Source organism: Apium graveolens, chromosome 10, assembly GCF_009905375.1.
Source record: "Apium graveolens cultivar Ventura chromosome 10, ASM990537v1, whole genome shotgun sequence".
Taxonomy (NCBI): Eukaryota; Viridiplantae; Streptophyta; class Magnoliopsida; order Apiales; family Apiaceae; genus Apium; species Apium graveolens.
In genome coordinates, this window is record NC_133656.1 from 193,900,584 (window position 1) to 193,924,602 (window position 24,019).

General features: G+C 33.2%; 3 protein-coding genes and 1 long non-coding RNA gene across 6 annotated transcripts; 2 read left to right on the plus strand and 2 right to left on the minus strand.

Moving 5' to 3' along the window:
• Positions 1 to 272: 272 nt before the first annotated feature.
• On the minus strand, positions 273 to 3,986 carry LOC141693569 (uncharacterized). Its single transcript, XR_012563147.1, has 3 exons — positions 1,243 to 3,986; positions 629 to 808; positions 273 to 523 (listed from the first exon to the last, which is right to left on the minus strand). It is a non-coding gene; the product is annotated as an uncharacterized LOC141693569 (long non-coding RNA).
• Positions 3,987 to 7,225: 3,239 nt separating this feature from the next.
• LOC141692292 (uncharacterized) lies at positions 7,226 to 9,882 on the plus strand. Its single transcript, XM_074497055.1, has 5 exons — positions 7,226 to 7,486; positions 8,300 to 8,556; positions 8,688 to 8,899; positions 8,988 to 9,255; positions 9,377 to 9,882. The coding sequence occupies exons 2-5, from the start codon at positions 8,302 to 8,304 to the stop codon at positions 9,674 to 9,676; spliced, it is 1,035 nt and encodes a 344-aa protein (XP_074353156.1). The 5' UTR covers positions 7,226 to 7,486; positions 8,300 to 8,301; the 3' UTR covers positions 9,677 to 9,882.
• Positions 9,883 to 10,111: 229 nt separating this feature from the next.
• Positions 10,112 to 12,205, plus strand: LOC141691526 (ACT domain-containing protein ACR8-like). Its single transcript, XM_074496259.1, has 7 exons — positions 10,112 to 10,176; positions 10,324 to 10,369; positions 10,474 to 10,588; positions 10,692 to 10,759; positions 10,856 to 11,422; positions 11,508 to 11,612; positions 11,706 to 12,205. Exons 1-7 carry the CDS (start codon positions 10,112 to 10,114, stop codon positions 12,162 to 12,164), a joined length of 1,425 nt encoding a protein of 474 aa, XP_074352360.1. The 3' UTR covers positions 12,165 to 12,205.
• A 178-nt stretch (positions 12,206 to 12,383) lies between these two features.
• On the minus strand, positions 12,384 to 16,616 carry LOC141689228 (transcription factor TGA9-like). Of its 3 annotated transcripts, none has more exons than XM_074493449.1 (10): positions 16,307 to 16,616; positions 15,374 to 15,608; positions 14,887 to 14,931; positions 14,602 to 14,661; positions 14,433 to 14,510; positions 14,301 to 14,346; positions 13,868 to 14,139; positions 13,549 to 13,770; positions 13,053 to 13,195; positions 12,385 to 12,772 (listed from the first exon to the last, which is right to left on the minus strand). In XM_074493449.1, the coding sequence occupies exons 2-10, from the start codon at positions 15,425 to 15,427 to the stop codon at positions 12,679 to 12,681; spliced, it is 1,014 nt and encodes a 337-aa protein (XP_074349550.1). In that variant the 5' UTR covers positions 15,428 to 15,608; positions 16,307 to 16,616; the 3' UTR covers positions 12,385 to 12,678. The 3 variants fall into 3 exon arrangements, with proteins under 3 accessions (XP_074349551.1, XP_074349550.1, XP_074349549.1); XM_074493448.1 differs by having other exon boundaries at positions 16,203 to 16,616; XM_074493450.1 differs by lacking the exon at positions 14,602 to 14,661 and having other exon boundaries at positions 12,384 to 12,772; positions 16,203 to 16,616.
• Positions 16,617 to 24,019: the final 7,403 nt, after the last annotated feature.

Here is a 24,019-nt window from a genome sequence, read left to right on the forward strand (position 1 = left end):
GGGGTGTACACGGGCCGGGTTGGCCCGATTTATAGCATTAACACAAACCAACCCATGAAAAATGGTTTGATAATTTTCGAACCCAACCCATCAAAATTTATTCGTAAACCAACCCAAACCATTGTACATCGGGTTGGGTTGGTTTGAGTTGGTTTATATGGGTTATTAAAAAATTCTGAAAATATAAAAAGTTTGTTGTCCTGTACAAAATGAAACAAAAAAATAGTACTAGAACAAATTTAGACATATTCCATCATAATTCATAATTTCAGTGATAAGTCCACTGTCCAGTATCTTAAATTCCAATCAAAATATTACAATCATTAATTCAAATAAGTCATAACCGTTTTAGCCAAATAAAGAATGTCTTTAAACTTCAAACTAATCAAAGTGCATAACATAAACATGTGCTGACTGCCGAAGAATCCATGTTAAAATCACACGTCGATGATATCGATGTTGTTGGTGGCGATCTTAGCACTTGTTTTGGCATGGTCCTTATCTTTCACCTTGTTAACTTTCTCTACAGAATTGATAAATGTATAATATAAATTCATGAGAATTGGGAAGTAAGCTCGTACAGAAAAATGGGTTCAATCTTAAAATAAAATGAATTTAGATAATTTACCTTTCTCAAGAAACTCATAAGAATGTGTTTCATCCAGATAAGCGTCAAGTTTCAGTCCCCCTTGATCATCCTTTAGCCAACTCTGCGTGCACACCAATGCCTCTACCATTTTCGGACTCAAAGAGCTCCTAAAAGGGTCCAAAATACGCCCGCTGGTAATGAAGGTTGATTCGGAAGCAACTGTAGACACCGGAATCGTATTCAAACGAGTTAGTCTACAATGTCACTTGCATGAACACATAAAAGTAAAATACATCATGCTGCTGCATAACAGTCAACATAGCGACAAAAAGAAACACATACATAAAATAAAACTAAAATAACCACAAAAAGTAAATGCTATGAGGTATGACCAGAAGATATCAAACACTCTATCAAATAATTTATCAAACAACTTCAGTGTATAATTTAAAGAACCAACACATCGACAAATATAAACACATACATAGAAAATTAATCATATATAAACGTAAACTTGCATACATATACGTCTATAAAAAATCTAATAAAAAAGTAAACACTAAAGAAAATCGATATATTTGTGTACTTGTGTTTGTGTATGCGTATGTACTTACTGTGAAGGATAAACAAAGAAATAAAAGATTTGTACTTACTTGTGTCTAGTGAATCTTGGAGGTGGAGCTGGTGTCTGGTGGTGGAGTTTAGAGTTGGGGTTGGGGGCTTGGGGCTGCGGCTTGTAAGGACTAAGGAGAAAAGAATCGCGAAAATTTAATTTAGGATTAGAGAATGCAGTGGAGAAATAATTGGGTTGGAGTCTTGGAGAAATAATTGGGTTGGACTTGAAGTTCAGTATGGCCCAGATCCACCAGTGTTTATAACTTTGTATAACATATAAAACTGTAATGATACTTAATAGATTACACCGGGTTGGGTTGGCCCAATAAGATTTAAAACCATACCCAACCTGATATAGCCAGTTTGATGTCAATTTAACCCATTTGAATTACCGTTTAAAATTTTCGGGTTGGGTTGGCCGAAAACAGGGCTGGTTTAGGTTGGGTTAAACGGGTTGGGCGACCCATGTACACCCCTAGTTATTACACCACCCCAGCTTATCTTTTCTTTTAGTGAGGCGGACTGAGGAAACCATCAAATTTAATCTGGCTAACTCAACTAGCTCCCATCTTTGAGGGTCATGACTCTATAAGGAGGACCTTGTACTTTCCATACCCCATATATTCACTACCTGTGATAGACTATCCTCTTTTAGTAGACAAATTTCAAATAAGTGCTTGAAAGCTAAACATAATGGAGATTCACCTATCCATCCGTCAAAACCAAAATTTAATAGTGGTACCATCCCCAATTATCCATGAAAATTTCTGGATGGAGATCCATTGCTTTACCTTATCATTCTTTGACAAGCTCCAAATGTCCTTAAAAGTTTCACTTGGCCGACACTTTGATTGTGAAAAGCCATAGACAAAACCACTACCATATTTTTGCAGTATGAACTCTACCCAAAAGTTTGATCGTTTAAGATGTATAATACACCACCATTTAGCAAGATGGGCTAAGTTTCCATTGTCCAGATACTTTAAACCCAATCCCCCATTTCCTTTACTCGCACAGACAGTTGACCATTTGATAAGATGCATATTCTTTTTCCTTTAGCATTATCCTCATGATCACCCCAGATAAAATTCCTACGGGTCTTGTCTAGATACTTTAAAATACCTTTAGGGATTTGACACAGACTTAACCAATATATTGGAATTCTATTTAAGGTTGCTTGGGTCAGAATCATTCGACCAGCCAAATTTAGAGACGGACTTTTCCAAATTTTGAGCTTATCATCGAACTTGTTCATCAAGGGGGTCCAGTAATTTTTAGCTTTGATACTTGCTCCAATCCAGGCTCCTAGATATTGAAATGATAATTTTCCTTGCTTACATTGAAGAATTCCAAGACCACGAGAAAGTTCATGCATCCTATTACCTGCATGATAGATGCTGCTTTTGCTAAAGTTTACACGAAGCCTTGTAACTACCTAGAAGAGAAGCAAAATCTTCTTCAATCCCCATAAATATTTCTCAAAGTTGTGAGAAAAGAAAACATCTTCTGCATATTGAACAATATTCACAGGCCTATTTAGCTCATCAGAAGTAAAACCTTGAATAATATCTAGTTGCTGCGCTTTTTTTATAAATCTATTTAGCACTTCTCCAATAATCAGAAATAAGTATGAAGCTACAGGATCGCCTTGGCGTACACCCTTTTGTGGAGAAAACTCTTATGTGGGATTATCATTGATATTAATAGAAATTCTCGCATATGAGAGAATCTGTTCTATCCACGTGCACCATCTATCTCCCATATTAAGACATCTCATCACATGAAGAAGACAACCCCAGTTTATAAAATCAAAAGCTTTAGAAAAATCAATCTTAACTATGACCATATCCTTTTCCAGCAATTTGATACTATGGATTACCGCATTGACAAACAGAATGCATTCTGCAATATTCCTCCTTTGAATGAAGGCAAACTGATCTTCAACAATGATCTTAGTGAGAAGGGGTTTAAAACGATTTGCAAGGACCTTAAGGAGTAACTTAAATTGGAAGTTAATAAGGCTAATTGTGTGGTAATCATTGAGATAGGAGGGGTCTGGGACCTTGGGGATCAAGGTGATAAATGAGGAATTTGCTCCTATCGGGATAAAAGCAGAGGAATGGAAATTTAAGAAGAAATCTAAAATTTGTTTTTTTAATCATGGCCACAAGACTTTTAGCCAACAAACATTAAAATCATCAAGGCCTGGAGCTTTTGAAGAATCCATGTCGTTCAGGGCTGATTTTATTTCTTTTATAACAAACGGTCTTTCTAACCACTCCACATCATCTTTAAGACCTTCACCCAAGAAGCAACCCTTCAATGAACAAAGAATGACATTATCTAGCTCCTTAAAAAACTCATGAAAATGACTATAAAAAGGCTTGTCTGATGCTATCTACATCAATAAGAATGTTGTTATTTACCTTGATACTTTGGATTCTGTTGCAGTATTTTCTTCTTTGGACCAGTTTATGAAAAAACTTAGAGTTAGAGTCACCCTCAATTTTTCATTTAAGATATGCTCTTTGCTTCATTTGCAAGGATCTTTATCTATAAAGATCCTGCAACAGATAAAGATCCTTGCAACCGCAGATTAACCTCTATATTATTACTTCCAACCATATTTATATCTCTTTTCACATTTGCAATCTCCTTATCCGGATTAATATCCTCCCTGGCCTTCCATTCCTTAATAGCTATTTTCACCTTTTTTATAGAACTGAAACAATTGTGACCATTGAATTTTTCCAGGTTGTTGATAACGAACTACTGGAAACTAACATCTTCGAGCCAGACATCAAAAGCTCTGAACGGTTTAGGCCCCCAATCCATCTCAGAAATATAGATAGACATTGGGGTGTGATCAGAGTGCCTCTTGAACCACCTTTTGCAACACCACTCTGGGTTTACTCTCCAAGCATCATTAATCAAAATTCTATCCAATTTACTCTTTTTGTTGTTGGGACCATACCATGTAAAATCAATACCACCCCCACACACTTCCACAAACAAATTATCCTCTACAAATAAATTAAATCTATTAGAATCCCTCTCCTGGTAAATGTAGCCCTCCTTGTCTTCCTTTTTCCGAATACCGTTGAAGTCTCCCATGATACATATAGCTTCATTAACAAAATTCTGGGACAACTTTTCAAGCTAATCCCAGAATTTAATTTTTTCACGTTCAGAATGTGGACCATGAACATTAGCTAAATTAATCATATATTGAGAAACAATACATTTTCTTTACAAATAACGAACCTACTGTCTAAAACTAATCTAACGATATAAAATTACTAAAAGAAAGTAACTCTAAAAACAAATCATTTAACCAACAAAGCAGTTAGAAAGCTAAAAAGAAACAAAAAATGAAGCAATTCAAACATAAATATCGTCTATTAAGTATTTATTCCCTGAATTTTACGTTAACCTTGAATCTTGATCCCATCAAGAACCTTACTAGGTTGGTTAATATTATTATTATGAACCCTGAAATTGCTTGGGTAACGGCCCTTAGTATCACAATTTGGGGAGAAAAGGTCCCGAATCTCACGCGCGCTAAAATATGGCCTTTTCTAGCATTTAAAAACGCAATATTTTTTGCGTTTTCAATTCAAACAAAAAACGCATCTATTACTTGCGTTTAAGAGTGATAATTGATTTTATTTGCTTGTGAAATAATTCAGAAAACGCTGTTTAAAATTGCGTTAATGATTCAACACAAGATTTTGATGCGTTTATTTAAAGGCCACATATCAGTTATTTGCGTTTGTGCTAATTCAAAAAAATAATATGGTGCACTTGGAAATCAAACCCTAGTGACCTAGGGTACATAGCACTCATATATACCACACAACCACTACACTAGCATTATTATATATAAACAATTATAAACGTAAAATTTATTAACATTTTTTACTGATAGAAAAGGTCATGTGAGAATAAGGATCATAATTCAAATTTCTCTCTCCATTGTGAAAGTATTTCATTTCACGGTTTTCACCCGAAATCATTGTTTTGAGGCACCTAGCTAGATACGTAAAACATTATCCTTCGGTCGTAAAGGTAAAAGGGAAAAGAACCAAAAACAAAGAACCAAAGCTACGTGTTACTATAAGCATAAGCTTTTGCCAAATCAAGCATTATTCCTAATTAAATCACCTTACCAATTATGGAAAATTCTTTCTTTCCCTCTTTCTTATTCGAATAATTATGTATAATCAAATATTATTACTTGTTTGTAGTGATATATTATTATTTATTTAAACTTCTAGCGGCTGTCAATGGTCCTATCAAGTAATTAAAGATATTCTGTCGGTCGTCTTTCATTCTTCAAGATAGTAAAATTTGATAACAAGAATCGAATGCTGTAGTTTTACATAAATTTAAACATTTACGCGGGTAAATATTATTTATAATATTTTTTCATAAACACAAAAAATAATAATATTATATATAATTTGAGAAAATATTCATGTTTGAGGCACTTAATATAATTTTAAATTTCCTTTTCAAAGACTTGTTCTACTGTAATTATAACATGTTGGGCACTTGAACTCAATTTATGTCATATTAAAGCTCATTTATGAATTCAAACTTTTATATGAGACAAATTTTTTATTTTGGTGTCCATAATATTTATAATTTTTTTTATAAATAAAGAGATTTTGAAACAGATACAATTTCCGAGATAATACATACTCTATTTCAAAGACACGGCGTGTCCCCAAAATTACCTGATAATCACTTGTAAACGTTAGTTTTATCGAAGTACGTACAACCTACTGTATATCATTTCTAATTTTTCTTTTTTATGATTAATAAGTCAAATATGATAATACACGATGGATACAATTCAAAACTTGTACCTTTCGTTGTATCAATTTTTTCCTAAATTTAAATTTTAAGACTAATAATATGATATTTAATTTAATATAATATAACGCAAAATTTGAAATATACATTCATAATTTAATAAATTGTCATTTTTTTAAAAACAAATGAAAGCATTGGATTAAAGTTTGAAGGCCTTGAAAGATCCAGACCAAAACAAACGGTCTTAAAACTTCCCTATTAGAGGGGCTGGCCCATTAACTATGTTAAAATACTGGGCTTCCTCGCAAACTAAAGGGCCATCACCCATAACGGAACCAAACAAGGACTGATGCAAGCTTACATAGTGGTTCTAAATCTTTTGACAAATATTAAGAATATATCGGATACAAATATTTCAAAAGTTTCATTCGATTCTGACTCATTCCATTTGTTAATTTTTTTTATATACACTTTATTTTTCTTAGAGACGCATAACGCATGATGAATATTCATTTTTCATTCTCCTTCGGATGACGTTTGAAAATTTACATTTTATTTCAAATGAGTAATTTTAAATTAAAGTATTTGAGTTATCATTTCAAATTCTCATGTTTATACTAATATTTGAATATTTTGAATTTGAAATTAAATTTAAATCCAAATTCTCAAACAATTTATTTGATCAAATCCAAAATTTCAAATAAAAAATTAAGTTTTTCAAACGACCATTAATGGATTCATGCATCTGTCCTTGGACTGGCATCAAATTCCATTATAAAAACTCACCGGTCACACTGACCTAGTTAAGTATGAGTAAATTTATTCTTGTTAAAAAAAATTCTTAACAATGAATATTTAAAATTTGACAAAAAACTCGCACTGTATGTGTTCGGTGAAAAGCTTTTCCTGTATTATGGCCTGACCCCAACTGTGTCATGCAAAAGTTTGAAGTAAACCCATTGGTATTCATATATTAAAATTGTTAAATATCTAAATATCAAGTATTTAGACTGATTGTATCCAAAAAATTTAAGCAGATTATTCATTTTAAATTTGACTTAAATTGATCAAAAATTAATTTATTTTGATTATTCTGTTTATATCGAAAATAGAAAAATGATAACATAAAATGACAAAATGATATAGAACTTATCATCACCTACAAATGGAAATAAATGTGTGACGTACATTACAAACACGTAATAGAAAACACTCCATTAGGCAAGTACACACATTTTTCTAATTTCATATTCTTTTGATAAGCCTGCAAATTTGAACGGGTAGAAATTTTTGTCGTATTTTGGCCATTGCCCATAATTAGATCAGCAATTTGATTTATAACATAGACTTGAATACTCATATATGGTGGACTATAAGATTTACAAGATTTCATCAGCTGCTTTGGCAAGGACTATCAGCAGTTGATACAGATAACAACCATCCTCTCGAGTTTTCTTCAAGCTAGTACGTATATTTGTTTTTCGATAATTTAAACACTCACGAACACATCTTGTTTTTATAAGATTACGATATCCCGTAAGGTTAGGGAGGGTAATAGTTGTAGAATTAGAGGTCAGAGGTAGTATGTCTGTTTCTATTCTTTATTAGTTAGTTATCTTATGAATCCTGTACATTTACATATATGGATAGTGAATTAAGTAGTTAACTTTTGATACTTGCTACTACTTAAAGAAGTTTACTCGGCTCCTGATGAACTATTGCTTGCTTGTGTTAAAACTGTTGCAGATGTTATTTCTATTTTTATTGATATTTGGCTCATAGCTCTTCAGGACTTTCATAATCAATCACTTGCATATATCTATATTTTAATTGTTCAGTGTTTCTTTACTTTCTTGTAGGAAGTTGGTGTTGGATTTATGATCTTTATTAAATATGACTCTCAATATTTCACAGCTAAATATGTGTGTTGAAAGTCAAAACAACACTTAGGAATGGAGGGAGCATAAGTTTAAAAGATTTAAATTTTACAGGTCATTTCGGGTCATTTTTGAGTTAATCCATACGCATGGTGTCATTTTTGTGTTTTGTCTCCGTAATTTGTGTTGATAATCGAGCTCGAGTCATGTTAGTCATTCATGTCATCTTAGACAATTCCACTCCAGTTTGAGCACATTTTCTTTGATGCCTGAAGTTGAATCCCTGCTGTGAGGCTTATGACTTTTGCTGTTAAATTTTTACCGTTGCTCTAGTGCTCTTAGGTCGATTTCAGATAATTTTTATTGACAGAACTACAACTGATATATTTCCTATTTACAGTTATGACAATAAAGGTAGCAATCGCAGTAGTTGTATGTCTGATAGGCTGGGCATATGTAGCAATACTTAAGCCGCCACCTACCAAAATTTGTGGAACACCAGGTGGTCCTCCTGTTACTTCACCGAGAGTAAGACTCTCAGATGGCAGACATTTGGCTTACAAAGAGGCTGGCGTTCCCAAAGAAAACGCCAAGTACAAAGTCATAATTATGCATGGCTATGCCAATTCCAAAGACTTCAATATATTTTTTTCTCAAGTAATTAAGTTACACCGACTTTTATGAATTTTGTGCTTACATGTATTTGCCTCCTAAGAACCGGTGTAATTAGCGTTATCTGGAGTCCAATTCTTGCAATTTTAATGTAGTAGCTGTGTTTTGATATTTAGGAAGCTATAGACAACCTCAAGGTGTATCTTCTGTCATTCGATAGAGCTGGTTATGGAGAGAGTGATCCACATCCAAAGCGCTCAGTGAAGAGCGAGGCATTTGATATACAAGAACTGGCAGACATTTTGCAGATTGGCGACAAGTTTTATGTGATTGGAATATCAATGGGAGGATACCCTGCTTGGAGTTGCCTAAAATACATACCACACAGGCATAAACTTACTTTTATCTTGTACAGTACTTATTAGTTTCATATGCAATTTACTTACCTTTAAATATTTGCTTCTTCTCGTTTTCAGATTGTCAGGAGCTGCACTAGTTGTTCCAGTTGCCAACTTCTGGTGGCCTAGTGTTCCTACTAGCTTGTCTAAGGAAACCTTGAGTTCTATACCCATGGGAGACCGGTGGGCGCTTCGAGTTGCACATTACACCCCTTGGCTTTTTAACTGGTGGCTAACTCAAAAATGGTTCCCTTCTTTTTCCATCCTGGAACCTAACAGCCCCCTTTTCAGCAACTCGGATGTTGAGATATTTAAGAAACTGATGAAGATCGTAAGTTCGTTACAGGTAAATAATCTTCAAAATATTGATACTAATTTTGTACTAATTCTGTAGGCTAAGCACTTTTTCGATTATTCACATGATACTGCTCACTCTTTAGCTGATTACATCACTGTGTATTATTCAGGTGACGAATCTGAAGACACGACAGCAAGGTGATTACGAGTCTTTGGTCCGGGACATGATTATCGGGTTCGGAAACTGGGAGTTTGATCCTACTGAAGTTGCAAATCCATTCCCTAACAATGAAGGCTCAGTCCACATTTGGCAAGGCTTGGAAGATATAATAATTCCATGTAAACTTAATCGGTATATTTCCGATAAGCTTCCATGGATTCGATACCACGAGATTGCTGGTATAGGGCACCTTTTAGCATATAAAGGCAACTATTCTGATGTGATTCTGAGAGAATTAGTACTGGAATGAGTGAGCAATTTCACATTGTAGTTGTAAGTTGGTAAGCTTCATCAATAAAACTGATGTAAACCGAATACTATAATGTAGATTAATTTTCTTTTATTTTAAGCACTTTCAAATCCATCCTGGTTATAATTTTGTACAATTTTATTATGAAATTATTGTAATTAAGGTAATCTCACTAATCCTTTTTAAATAAAGATTTCGTTTTTCCAGTTTTTACTTTTCACATTGCAGATGAGATTATGTTAAATTTCCAAGTATTTAAGTACTTTTCTACCCGCTTATCACCCTGCTTTCCAGTGAATCACATAGAAACAGAGAGTTAAAAAAGAGAGATAAGCAGCTTGCTTGTGTAATAATAACACAGTTCATCTGAAGTTGTTGGTGGTCTACTCTAAGTTCTTGTAAATTTAAGTGTTTGATCACCGGTTGTCGAAGAAGATGGAATGGCCTGCTGATTATTTAGATGAATACGAAAAACTTGTTGCGCGACTGTCACCTCCCAGGTTCTTTTACAAATTCCTCATCAATTTTAGCTATATTCGATCTTAAATATTATCTTAAAATAAAATCCGGTTTCATCTTTGATTTTTTAGTTTTCGATCCATTTTAGTTGTTGAAGTTGAATTTTAACACATATAATGTTGTTGCAGTGCAAGGGTTGACAATGCTGGTTGTGCTAATGCTACGCGTGTTATTGTAAGCATTATTTTTTTAACACAGATATAAATTGTTTGTATTAAATAATTTTTTTGAATCGCAATGTCAAGGTTTTTTGATTAATTTTGTTCGTATTTTTATAGATTGACGGTGCAAGGAAACATGGAACTCTTCTAGAAGCCATTCAGATTCTCGCATATTTGGACTTGTTAATCAAGAAAGCTTATGTTTCTTTTGATGGAAGATGGTTTATACATGGTAAGTCTAATCATATAATAAGCAATTCTTGTTGTCCAAGAAATTTTTTAGGTGATATATTTGATAAGTTTATAGCTTTACTGATCATGTTTTGTATGTGCAGTTTTTCATGTGACTGATTTGGACGGAAACAAGTTAAGTGATAATAGTGTCATCAACTACATTGAAGAGGTTTGCATCAATTTCCGAGTTTATTTTGTGTATCGTAATAATCGAAACTATAATATAACTGGTATTTGATTTGTGGTACTTGTTTTGTTTTTACAGTCTCTAAGTAAAATCGAGTTTGTTAGTTCCAAAAGCATTGAAGGTTTAACAACATTAGAGTTGACAGGATCGGACAGAGTTGGTCTACTCTGGGAAATTTTTACAGTATTATCCGATTTGCAAGTTAATGTGGTTGAGTCTAAGGCGTGGACACACAATGGAAGAATTGCCTCTTTAATTTATGTTAAAGATTGTGATTCAGGGTTACGGATTCAGGACGAATCCAAGACTGCGATGATTGAAACGCAGTTGAGGGATGTGCTTAAGGGGGGTAATGATATTAGCAGTGTTAAAACTTTGGTTTCTATAAAAGTTACTCCCACAGAAAGAAGACTTCATCAGATGATGTTTGGTGATCGTGATTATGAACAAAAACCAATAATAAGGACTAACTGGGATTCATCAATTGTCTTGATTCAAAATTGTTTGGAACGAGGTTATTCTGGCATAAATGTTTATTGTAAGGATCGAGCTAGGCTCCTCTTTGATGTGGTTTGCACTCTAACTGATATGAATTATGTCGTCTCCCATGCCGCTCTCAACACAACAGGGGACACAGCTCATATGGTATATATTTATCATCACCATTTACAATAATAGGTTCTATGCAATGTGATTTGATCTGATGAAAATTTTGTTAACTTTGTTTTAGGAATTCTTTGTTAAAAATATAAATGGCGTGCCAATTAATTCAGAAGCTGAAAAGCAATTTGTGATGCTTTGCTTACGCGCTGCCATTGAAAGAAGAGCATCGGAGGTACTATTTTTTGTCTATTATATATTCTTTATATGATATGGGTTCTTGTCATATTTCCAATTTTTACCAACTGTTGATATGTTGTGTTATCAGGGTGTGCGGTTAGAGCTACGTGCAGAAGACAAGCCGGGATTATTAGCCCAAGTAATGAAAACCTTCAGAGAATACGGTCTAAATGTGACAAGGGCTGAGATTTCGACAACATGTGATATAGGTCGTAACATTTTCTATGTAACTGACACGGTAGGGAATGCAGCTGATACAAAGATAATTGAATTGATTAGACAGAAAATCGGACCTGGTAATCTAAAAGTGAAGGAACTGCCTTTGACATACCAGTACAAGGCAGAAACGTGTGATGATCCACCTTCAACAAGTTGTAATGGGGCTTTTTTTACTTCACTTGGGAACCTAGTGAAAAGAAATCTACACTATGTAGGATCACTGATCAGATCAAGTTCTGGAACGATTAAGAGCCAAATTGTTTCGGCTGTTTCTTCTGTCTTTACACTTTCAACAGAGGCTTTTAGGACATGTTTTCTTGGAATTTAAATGAAGAAGATATAATGTAAAGACTAGCTTTGTTTATTTCACATTTATTTGATAAGCCTGTAAATGCATGCAATTTTTTTTCTGTTGTTTTTTTGACCATTGTCCCCATTTAGATCAGCAATTTTATAAAACATTGACTTGAATACTCATATCTGGTGGATTATAAGGACTGAGTAGCAGTTGATACAGATAACACCCACCCACCCTCGAGTTTTCTTGAAGCTAGAATGCAGAATGAAATGTCTTGTTGTTTAGTAATCGGAACCAGAAGTGGGAACACAAGATATGCAGGAAAAGCGGAAAAGGTCAACATAGAATTAAGATAAGTTAAATGGTTGAAGAAGAGTTAATAGCAACTGGCTTTCCTGTTCTAAATATACAGTAGAAGGTTATAGAATATAAACATGACCGAATGGCCTTTGGCATAATGGTATCTCCGTCGAGGATTCAAATCTTATGGAATGCATGCATGTGTGAGTCCTGACTAGCAAATAATTATAAGCAGACAGCTTGGTCAAAAGTTGTTCAAGTGGTTATGCCCTGAATATTGCAGCATTTGCAAGCCTGTGCTGGTTGTTTGGCATGAACCATCATCCCCGATCAAGTTTCTGGAAAATATACACTACATGTTAGAATGGAATCCACAATCAAGATAGCTTTAAGTATACATTTATATATTCAATCCAATATTCTCAATGAAAGTATAATTTTGTTGTATTAAAACATATTCCAACATAGACATGGACCAACTATTTTACATAACTGAGGAACGCCTAAAGGTTATTTTTGTAGCCTAGGCAAAATAATAGAAAGCAGAAGAAAGTTTTTTACAAGATCTAATTGCAAGTTATATCCCTATAAGAAAACAGAAAATGATTGGGTTCTTACTGGCGGGGACGTGATGCCCAAAGTGAACTTAGTGCTCTAAGGCGGCCATGATATTCCCCTATCACCAGAAAACATTTTGCAGCTTGTCGAACTGTAAATATCCGATGTAGTTGGTGAAGAGTTTGTTGCCTTAAGTTATCAGCCTGCAATTTATAATTAAAACTAATTATGCACAGATTGAACTATGTTATAGTAAATGGAATAGTGACTAAAGTATGATTGATTGCCAAGTAATCATTAACCTAAGCTAGCAATATCATGCAAAACGCGTGCTCAAAGATTAAACAGAAATTAAATTCAAGAATTCGAGTACATGATTCTGAGAGTTGGTCCTTATAATGCTTAGAGCTTTTCTCTATTAATCAATTCACCGTTAGCAGCCATGTTTATAGACTGAGATATCACAACAGAGTGACAGACGCTAAAATTTGTTAATTTGAAATTCAAATCTTGAAGACAGTTATATTATTTCAGAGTATCTTATAGCTCTTGCTACCTGATGAACAAAACCTTCGAGATTAGAAAGCTTTCCCAGAGCAACAGCCATTTGATGCATTCCATCGCTACTAGATCCAATGGCGATTGTGTCAATTAAAGACTGTTGTAATTGTTCTCGTCCCTGAGATAGGGCATCCTCTGCCAGCTGTGTCGAATGCTGAAGGCTGTATATATCCATGAGTTGCTGCTCAGTTAGCAAATCCAGTTGAGATATTAACATCTGATCAGTATTAATAAATGGTTAGTGAAAGTTCAAAGCATCAGTATTATGTTATCTAGTTACATGAACTATATACATCAGTGCTGAAAAATCGAACCTTGATTAGATCCGAGGGCCGGAAACCACCTAGCCACAGAAAGCAATGTTCAGCTGGACTAGCCCACATCCCTGTGATTAAGTGAAAGACATCTGATTTGGCTGCTACTCCTTTCAGGTGGAAAATTTCATCATAATGTGCAATGTGTCGGTCAACTATCATCCTTAAATCACTGTCTGATAAATGAGCCTGCAATCCTGTCCGAAGCTCCGCCATGTGCCTGTTGTCATCATCCAACCATCTTGCATATTCCATGTCAAATATTGCAGCACCTATAATTGTAACAATTCGGAAAAATTCTAGCTTGAAGGAATGTAAATAATCTTTTAATAATGTGAAGGCGACATTTACATCAGACATTTTTTTGTTTTTTAAGAAACCAACATATCGAATGAGTCAGAGGGATCACATAAGACGCAGAAAATAAGCTCACCTTGGCTGATGTTCCCGAAACCACTGCTACCTCCCAACACCATACCCTACTTTGTAAGAACATGATTAGTTAAAAAACACTAATAACAAACTACTACTATTGTGATAAAAGACTTAAATATATGTGAAGGACCTGAGCTTGGGATTGTTGAAGGTCCTGCTCAATTTGAGAAAGCCTCATTCTGCTAGATTCCAGCTGTTGCACGTATGCCTGCAGATATGAAGAGAAAGATCAATTCTGTAATGCCAATTCACGCTGTAGGCACAGAAAATCTGCTACTTGTTTTGGTAGATAGATTTACCTTTTTTCTAAGCCTACTCTTCTTTGCTGCTTCTCGATTTTGAGCCAAACGTCTTAATGTCTGAATTACATTCAATAGAAGATTTCTTGCTTAACATTCAAACTTTCTTTTCCAGAAAAGTTAAATAGTTTAAACAAAAAATTTTAGTTCGTATAATTAAAAAAAAAAACAAATTCGATAATTATAACCATCGTCTCCACTCAGGCTCGAACCCTCAAGTAAACTAGTACTAGCTACAGATACAGGTTACTAAAAAAATCACAAGTTATAAATATATGTTCTTACCTTTGCATCAGGTGTTCTCTCAGATGCTGCACCTGGTCCCCTTCTCTGCAACATTAAATGAAAATAGAGGTGTAAATATTTTTCCCAAATAACTAGTGATAAGCATATCTGAAACATGATAAGAGAAAACAACGATGACTTAAATGACTATTACATGGGCTAATTGTATACAACTCTTCTATTTCTGAAGTAATCTCATTTCAAGCAGATTAGAGTCTTAACTAAAATATTAGCTAAACTACAGTAATGATATTTAGTAAATGAAGCCATTTCAAATACTGTATGTTATAACATGTACAACTTATTCTCCTGTGCTCATGACTTATTAGAAAAGGTCACATCAGAAAATCTCACAAAAATCATTAGAATCTTTCTGTTGATTTTTTCAAGAGAAATTTTCTTATGAAAAGAAAGAAAGAAGACAGTAATAAAAGATGCCATCTTTATTTCTTGGAAAATTATAAGGAAAGTGGGAGAACTAGAGAACCTTTTCAGTTTGTTGAACATCTGATGGTCTTGGTCTTAGACTATCACTTGCCATGAATTTTGTCTGGTGCTGTAGTACTTGCAGATGCTTCTGGTCAAAAGAACTGTTTATGATCTGGAGATGCTTTTTAATTATCACAGATTCTGGTTTTAACCAACCCTAAATATTATTTAGAATGTGTTTAATGATGCTCCTGAATCAGGACTCTCTCTTCTTGATCTTGAACTCCCCTGTTCTGCAAATCAAAAACACCAAAAACATATATCAAACAGTTGACCCGAAACTCGAAAAGTAGAAACTGGAGTATACCAAAGCACCCCTTGAATGAGTGCTTTGAACATATATGAAACTAAATTCTTGTTCAAGTTTTTTAGTTCATAAGAGAAAACATATGACAGAAAAGATGAGTAAAGCTACAAGAGAAGCCCCAAACACTAGAATTTTGTAATAGCCTAGAGGAGCTGCAGGTCTAACAGGTGTTGCACAAATCCATGAGGCAAATTCTTTAAAATCGGAAAACATTTAAATCTACAAGTAGACCATAAAGAACTCATACAGGGTAACATCTTGATCTTACATTTTGGTTGCAGTAATTTCCATTTTTTCGAAATGGTAAACATGATGCATGGAAGCCTACACAATTTAGCTTGAACATGAACATAACCTTTCTCTTGATATCTAAGACAAGATTTCACTTAATAGTAATGAACTACAATCATACAACAGAATGTAACAAATTACAGCAAATATCATGAAGACTACTCTTTTCCTTTTTGCTAATTCAAATAGATCGTGTTTCAAAAACAAGAACTTGAAAATTATGACTTACCATGCAAGAAATTTTTTGCAAACAATGACTAACATCAAAGAGTCTCCAAAGGAGCACAATTGCCTTAGTAAAGAAGTTGTGAAGATGAAATAAATATAACTCACCAAAATTTACTTAGAGGCTAAGCCTTGTTTTAGAAAGAGGCCTAATAAGTGAAAGACACAAGAACCATAAAAAGATCAAAGCTTTATATATCTAAGTTGCCACCACAAAAGGGCCCCTCTGTCTTGTTTTTTTCTTTCTCAACCTTTTCTCTTTTTCTGTTGAAAGAAACCTAATTGCACTTGAGGATTCTGTTGGAGTAGCTTTGTTTTATCCTCTTCTGTTGTAGTAATAATTGTTTTGTATCAGAGTTTGAGATTCATCCCATGGTCAGAAGATCTTGTCCTGCCACAACTTTACTCAGAACCTCTTTATGGCTTTGTGGGGTTTAATATTTGAAGACTAAAATTTATATTAGTAAATGCACATAGATTAATATATACATGCAACTAGGAGAGCCACTTGGATCGTAACTTCGACTAATCTCTAAAAATCAATAAAATTTTTAATTGTAATACAAGTATGATGCAGAAAATGATTATAAATTTTTCAGTTTACTATTATTTTAGTCCCCATTTTTTGAAATTCGGGTTCCGTCACCGCAAACATAAGATGTTCATGTTTGTATGCTAGAGTTTTTGTTATGTAAATTATATGTAGGTAGGGTAACTGAGACTCCGCGAAGGCATGCCTATAAACATGTTTTTTGTTAGAAGTCATGTCCAAATGGCATGCCATTTATCAATTAAATATAATAAAATTTAAAACATATTTATTATACTAATATATAGTGAACTTGAATGTAAAATTAAAGTTAGTTGATAGTAATAACCGAATATCATCATAATACTCATTTATATTAGTAACTTCTTATGCTAAACCCATGACTAGGAAGTGCTATAGGTGTAATCTTCCTGATCATAGGTCGAATAAATGTCCTCAAAGAGGCAGTAAATATGATTGCACGAGAAGCATAGGAAGATGAAAAAGGGTATCAGTATGGTCGGATGGTGAAGATGGTGAATTTGAGGATTATGTGTAAGATGAAACAACTTTCTTTGTTCGAAGGATGATGTTTGCCCAAAAATATGAAGGGAAATCTCAACGACACCAATTATTTCTTACCATGTGCACTATTAATAGGCATATTTTTGCAGTTGTGATTGATAGTGGTAGCATGGAGAATATTATAGGCATAGACACAGTCAAAAGGTTGAGAAGCATCCAAACCCTTACACCCTGGGTTGGATAAAGACACTATCATAATACTCATTTACATTTCCGGATATTTCTAATATTAAAAAAATTATTAAAAAAAAAAAATAGTAAAAAGACATGTCAAATCATGAAAATGCATGTTTGGCTAAATGACGTCATGACATGCCCATCTTGGCATACATGTGCCGCTGTGACATGCACCCTATATGTAGGGGCTTTGGACTTTGGCTCCAACTCCGCCTTCCATCTTTTCTCTCCTAACTGCCTTTGTCTTGTAGTTGGACCTTTTGTACTGTTTCTTCAACTTCAACATGCTACAGATATTACTAAAGTGTAGTAGATATTAAATATTAAAAGGGAATCAAGACAGATGAGGAGGAACAAATTCATGGTAGTTTTCTTGGAATTTGATTGTACTTCAACAACTTTTTCACTGCCTAAAGCTAAGAAAGGAACACATTCAAAGTTCATTTCAGCTTGTTAGTTAGTTCAATGAAATGTACTATTACTATATAATTTCCATGTCCTAGTTTTGATTGATCTTGTATAGATAGACAAGTAACTAGCTCTTTTGACCAAGAATACTAAATAGAAATAATGATAAACAGAAGAAACAAAAGAAGATAAACTAATGTATTGACTTTAATATTGGTTTAGTTGTTTATACACTTAAAACCAATAATACATTTGTTAGTATAAGCCCATTGCAAAAAAGTCAGGAGTAAAATACTTGATAAACTAATCCAGATATTAGAGATGGATTAGTGTTGTATTATTTTTATCTGTTTTCTGATTGGTAGCTGGTAGGCAGCATATATATTCCCTTTCACCACCTAAACCTTTAAAACCATGCCAAATCAAGATTCCACTAATATAAACTTGTTTCACTAACTGATACATGTGTCCCTAATGTGTATAGTTTTATTATATTTTTGTGCATATTTATACATGTGTAAGTTTGCTCTTACTAAATTGACCTATGATAACCATGTAGAGACACGAGAGGTTAAAGGATTAAAAAACAATTGCAGGTAATAAAATGAATGAAATCCATGATTTATGATGCATGTATCTAAACACTCGGAGCAAAATAAAGAATGGAACTCAGAAATTGACATTATTTTGTTTCAACTACCAATCTACCATTATACTCGTCGTCAGTATTGTAAAAATCAGGAATCGGGGAAGATCGGTCGAGCTACCGATTTAGGATTAATTAAAAATCGGGGATTAATCGGAGTAAAAATCGGATGTATTATAATATTAAATTATATTTAATATATTATTATCATTATATTAGTTATTTATTGACAAATATATATTTATTATATCATGATTTCTATACTTATTCATATTTAAATTAATATAATATTTAAATTTTAATAAATAATTATATACACTACAATAAAGAAAAATCCGTAAGAATTAATCGGATTTCAAAGATCGAATCGGTCGGATACTTTGTAGGGGATTAATCGGCTGAATCGGGGATTTTTAGAATATTACTCCTCGTTAGTAATTTGCATCTTTAAAATTATGAGATTATGCAAAACAGATTTATTTTAGTTAGAAAAAAACATCCATAAATTAAATGATACAAAAAGAGCTTCCATCCCAGAAAGGAAAAAAGAGATCAGATTGATGATTTCTGACAAAAAAAAGATCAGATTAATGTTTGGGCCCAAAAGCAGCCCATTTAGTAGACCGCCAATTTTAACTGTGGCCTGACTCGGGATAGAACGCGCGGGTCCGATTGGCCGGATTAGGGGTAAAATCGAACCCCCCAATTAGTTCAGTTTTTTAAAAGATTAACCCGTTAACTAATCATTTTCAACCTAACCATACTCTTTATACATTGAATCGAGTTGGGTCGGATTGGTTTGGAATAAAATTTGAATAAAATTATTTAAATATTTATAAGGAGTCAAAACTTCAAATAAATTTCAGTAGAAGTTTGAAGTAACTAGTAATACCCCATAATTTAACATAATTATTATTGAATACTATATATACCGTGTATTCTTCTAATTTAAAATCAATAACTTATGGTGTATTATTCGTAATATAATATTATTATTTTGAATATATTAATTAATATAATACATATAAAAATTAAAATTTCAAATAATAATACTATAATTATATATTGGGTTGGCTAGGGTTTAACTTTTTTAAAACTTGACTCAACTCATTATATTCGGGTGACAAAAAATTAAATCAATTAAATTTCAGGTTTTGGATAGTTCGGCTCCTTCCACGGATGTAAGGGGCGAGTTGGGTCGGTTTTTTTACCCTTGGACTTGACGATGAAGAAAAATCTAATAACTATGAAAAGTCTTACTCATAGCTAATAGATCTTATTCAAGTTATATAAACATAATTCGTTTTATTTCATAATTGTGTATTATTTAGCTTACTTATTTATTTTGTATTAAATTATGAGCTATTTTAATAATTAAGTTTTGAAAGTTTATTCAAAATTATGCAGCAAAATGCTCGTGAAAATCTATTTAAAATTTAGAATTTTACAGCAGATTTTTCCTTATTTATAATATTAATTACGGTTCAATAGCATAATTCACTTTTTGTTTTGTATTAATATACTATTTACGTAAAATTTATGTGTGAAAGGATATGTTCGATATATTATTTTGGTATTTGTACGATTAAACATAAAATTGAGTACACATATATCCTCTCCATTAGGATATGAATTTAATTGATCCAAATCAAAGTCAAAAAGTCGAACCAACAAAATCATTAATTTTCAAACATATATAAAAGAGATATTCTAGTTTTGCAAAATATCAAAATTATATCTATTATGGAATATATCTCTAAGACAATATGATTAAAGAAGAAATATCAAGATATGACATTTCTTAGATCTGTGTTGTAACATCAATATGACAACAAGCTCGAAAAAGGAATATTACAGAAATATTCTTTAGAAATCTCGTGTTATAACAAAATATTTTACTCTTCGCTCCAAAATATATTTATATATCTATAAAAAGAGTTTTATTCAAATATTATTAATATTCATGGTTGGAATATTAATATCCAGGTTTTCAACCCATTTCATGTATACTTATATTAATTTTCTCCCGTCTCGTAAAATCAGCATTTATCGAAAAAAATTATTCAAAAATACTCGGAAACAATTCATATCATCCAAATATATCTTATATATTACGAAATACATTTCTAGTATGTATACAAATCAAAACCTTGGTCAAAAGATCCATCTCCTTCACTTCAAGACCAATGATATTTTTACTCGAAAGAAAAGGCTGACAAAACAGTTTTATTTTGGATAAAATACTTCCACGTGCTAAAATGACTTGAAATTTGGTATGGATCATTCAAATGGTATTTTATAAGTGTGGTAAAAATTTTGTAATATTTCGAGAATTTTAGTCCGGGCACAATATTGGAGGTAGTTGGTCCCACAGTTGACCATATTTGACCTAGTTACCATTGACCAAAGTTGACCAAAATTTGCAGGACTTCATTTTATATGATTTAAATAATTGTCATATTTTTTATGATATTTATTTAGTAGTTTTAAGGTGCTCATAATTAATGGTGTTTAATCCTTAATTAAGTGATTAAACAATGATTAAAAGAAAAGAAAAATACATTATACATAAAATAAAATCAGCTGAGTTTTTTGTTCCATAAAGTTGTTTTTATTATATGGCTACGTCAAAGAAACACAACCTACTTGCCATGTCATCAATCCACGTGACATACAACATCCACCATCCATTTTTCTCAAATCTCCACCATTCAATCTACCCAACTTTTCCTATAAATAAACCCCAACCCATTTTCTTCAAGCTAAAGAGCTACAAAGTTGCTGGGATTTTTTCAAGAATTATCTCTCTTCATCTCTTTCAAATTCTAAACACATACTTCTTCTAAAAAATCTTCTCTCTCTTCTATATACTTACATAGCTTCACCCGTCCAAGCTTCATCCCGCCAAGTGAGCTCATCCACTACCACTTCCCGGCCTCCCGAAGGGCTGCCCAAGTTCGATCAAAGTGACAAAATTCGGCCGAACCTCCGGCGAATTTTTTCGGTGAACTTTTCTGACCATTTCTCAAAAGTGGTAACTTTTAACTTCTTATTTGAGTTTTTTTTTATTTGAGCTTTGTACTTAACTTCTCTACTTCATCTTAATCTCTAACACAAGATATCTTATAAATAAAGTTCTCAGGCGAAAAGAGAACTCAGATTCGAACTCGAAATTCGAAGAAGTACTTGATCTTCGTAAAACTCATTTCAACAAGAAGATCTATAAAGAAAAGTACTAAATCTCCAAGGGTGAGATTTTATTTGACACAAGTTCACGAGTTAGCCAATTATTTTCACGCTCTTTAACTGGATCTTGGCTAACAAATATTCGTGCATGTAAAATAATTACGAAGAATAGTTTAATCCATTCTAACATCTTTAGTGTTCCGGGGGATTATAACTCGATCTATAAATACTTCGTAATTTGTCAAATATCAAAATGGATTAATTTCACGAGTTAGCCAATTACTTTCACGTTATTTAATTGGATTTTGACTAACAAATATCGTGCACATAAAATATTACGAAGCATAGTTTAATCCCTTCTAACATCTTTAGTGTTTCGGGGGATTATAATTCGATCTATAAACATTTCGTAATCATTTGTTATTTAACGACGAATCAATACCACGAGTTAGCCAATTAATTTCACGCTCTTTAATTGGATATTGGCTAACACATATCGTGTATATAAATAATTACGAGACATGTCGTATAAGCCCCTTATAACATCTTTAGTGTTCTGTGGGGTTCTTATTCGATATATATAAACTACTCATAATTATTCGTCTAAACTTCAAAAGCACGATCTTACGCTAAATACTTGCACTATTCTTATTTGGATCTTGGCTAAGACTCATAAATCTTATACAAGTGCTTGAAGTTAAAAGTATACTTTGACTACATAATTGTCAAAACATAAGTATACGAAAATCCTTAAGCCGAAGAACTTAAAGGATAGTTACAATTCCGAGATTGTAACTAAAGTATTCTTCTATCTATAAATACTTAATCGGAATAAGAAGAATACTAATACTAAGGAAGTCATAAGCCATAAGTGCTTTATATAAAAGACTTCTCATATTACTCCACAAATTCATTTAATCTATAAAATGAGTAATTATAAAAATACCTGGACTATTATTTATTATCTCAAGTTAAAAATTCTTATTTAATTTTAATATTCTTATTTGAATATTATACTATCTTGTGGGCTAGTACCGTAACATACTAGTTCAAAACAAATCTTTCTCTACTTGTTTTGTTTCGTGGTTTGTCTTATTAGTTTTATAGTGAGGTGAAGTGATGTGAGGTGATTCTCATTCTGTGACCCAAGTCAGAGACGTACTAACGGGGAGTTAGTAGTCTTTGCACCGTGAAGAAGAGGAAAGACCCAAGACCGGATCACTAAGATCCAAGACCGACAAAAGCTAAGGAAGCCAAGTCCACATAAAGGTTCTACAACAACTTTGAAGAAATAGCGGGGAGTTATTGTCTAAGATAAGTTGTGTAGGTATTATATTTATTTTGAGGTGGTGACCCTTGTGTTACGCACCAAGAAAAATACTTATAATGGTGTAAAGGCTTCTCCGCCTACTAACGGAGCGAGTATATTTTAAGGGAAAATCCCGAGTCTGGGAGAGGAGCTCGAGGACTGGACGTAGAGGTGAGCGAATCCATTAGAGGTTGCGCCATCGCGAACCAGGATAAAATCATCGTGTGATATTTTATTTCCTTGCACTTTATTTTCCGCACATATAAACTGCATAACCATTCGGTAAAGTTTTAAAAAAGTGATAAATTATTTTAAAACGCCATACTAATTTTTAAATTGGTAATTAATATATTCAACCCCCCTTTTAGCTTAATATAGCCCTCTTACAGGATCTTACAATGTGTAAAATATAATACTATATAGTTGGATTCCCTTTATTCTGCAGTATTAATATGCTATTTATCTGGAGTTTAAGCATATAATTTTATTCTATTAGTAGTATTAGTTAAGGTTATGCAGCAAAATTTCAGATACAAAATGTCGTGTTTATATGTAATATTTTTGTCACCTCCTCAACCTCCTAATCGATTAGATAGTAAAACTTCAAGTTTTAATGGTAGTAATGTTCAAATTCTAACTAAGGATGGGCTTCCACCCCATGTTGCTTCGACCTCCTTGAAGAAAAAATCGAACCCTAGATTTATTGGAATGGATAATAAACGAATTGAAAGATTAAGTGAAAACGCAGGGATTGCTAATCCGTTGTCTGTTCGTGTTGGGAGAGGTTCTGCTGTTACGGAGGACGGGTATTTGAATTTCCAGGATGAGATGGTGGTCGATAATGCTGTTGATTTAGATGGGTCGGTGAGTAACTATGGTAATAGGAGTCTGGAGTCGGATGTTGTGGTATTGGAGACATTGACTGGTATTATGGATGAAGGTAAGAAGAGTGTTCAGAATATGGAGGATGTTTTGATTTCG

What these genes read in the sequence shown, in the direction of transcription:
- LOC141692292 (XM_074497055.1), top strand. Translation starts at nt 8,302, where the DNA reads ATGACAATAAAGGTAGCAATCGCAGTAGTTGTATGTCTGATAGGCTGG. An exon ending in TCAATATATTTTTTTCTCAA is followed by an intron (nt 8,557 to 8,687) that starts GTAATTAAGTTA and finishes TTTGATATTTAG; the next exon opens with GAAGCTATAGACAACCTCAA. An exon ending in AGATCGTAAGTTCGTTACAG is followed by an intron (nt 9,256 to 9,376) that starts GTAAATAATCTT and finishes TGTATTATTCAG; the next exon opens with GTGACGAATCTGAAGACACG.
- LOC141689228 (XM_074493449.1), bottom strand. Translation starts at nt 15,427, where the DNA reads ATGGCAAGTGATAGTCTAAGACCAAGACCATCAGATGTTCAACAAACT. An exon ending in TTTCGGGAACATCAGCCAAG is followed by an intron (nt 14,140 to 14,300) that starts GTGAGCTTATTT and finishes TTACAATTATAG; the next exon opens with GTGCTGCAATATTTGACATG. An exon ending in TCGAAGGTTTTGTTCATCAG is followed by an intron (nt 13,196 to 13,548) that starts GTAGCAAGAGCT and finishes TATAAATTGCAG; the next exon opens with GCTGATAACTTAAGGCAACA.
- LOC141691526 (XM_074496259.1), top strand. Translation starts at nt 10,112, where the DNA reads ATGGAATGGCCTGCTGATTATTTAGATGAATACGAAAAACTTGTTGCG. An exon ending in TGGAAGATGGTTTATACATG is followed by an intron (nt 10,589 to 10,691) that starts GTAAGTCTAATC and finishes TTGTATGTGCAG; the next exon opens with TTTTTCATGTGACTGATTTG. An exon ending in TTGAAAGAAGAGCATCGGAG is followed by an intron (nt 11,613 to 11,705) that starts GTACTATTTTTT and finishes TTGTGTTATCAG; the next exon opens with GGTGTGCGGTTAGAGCTACG.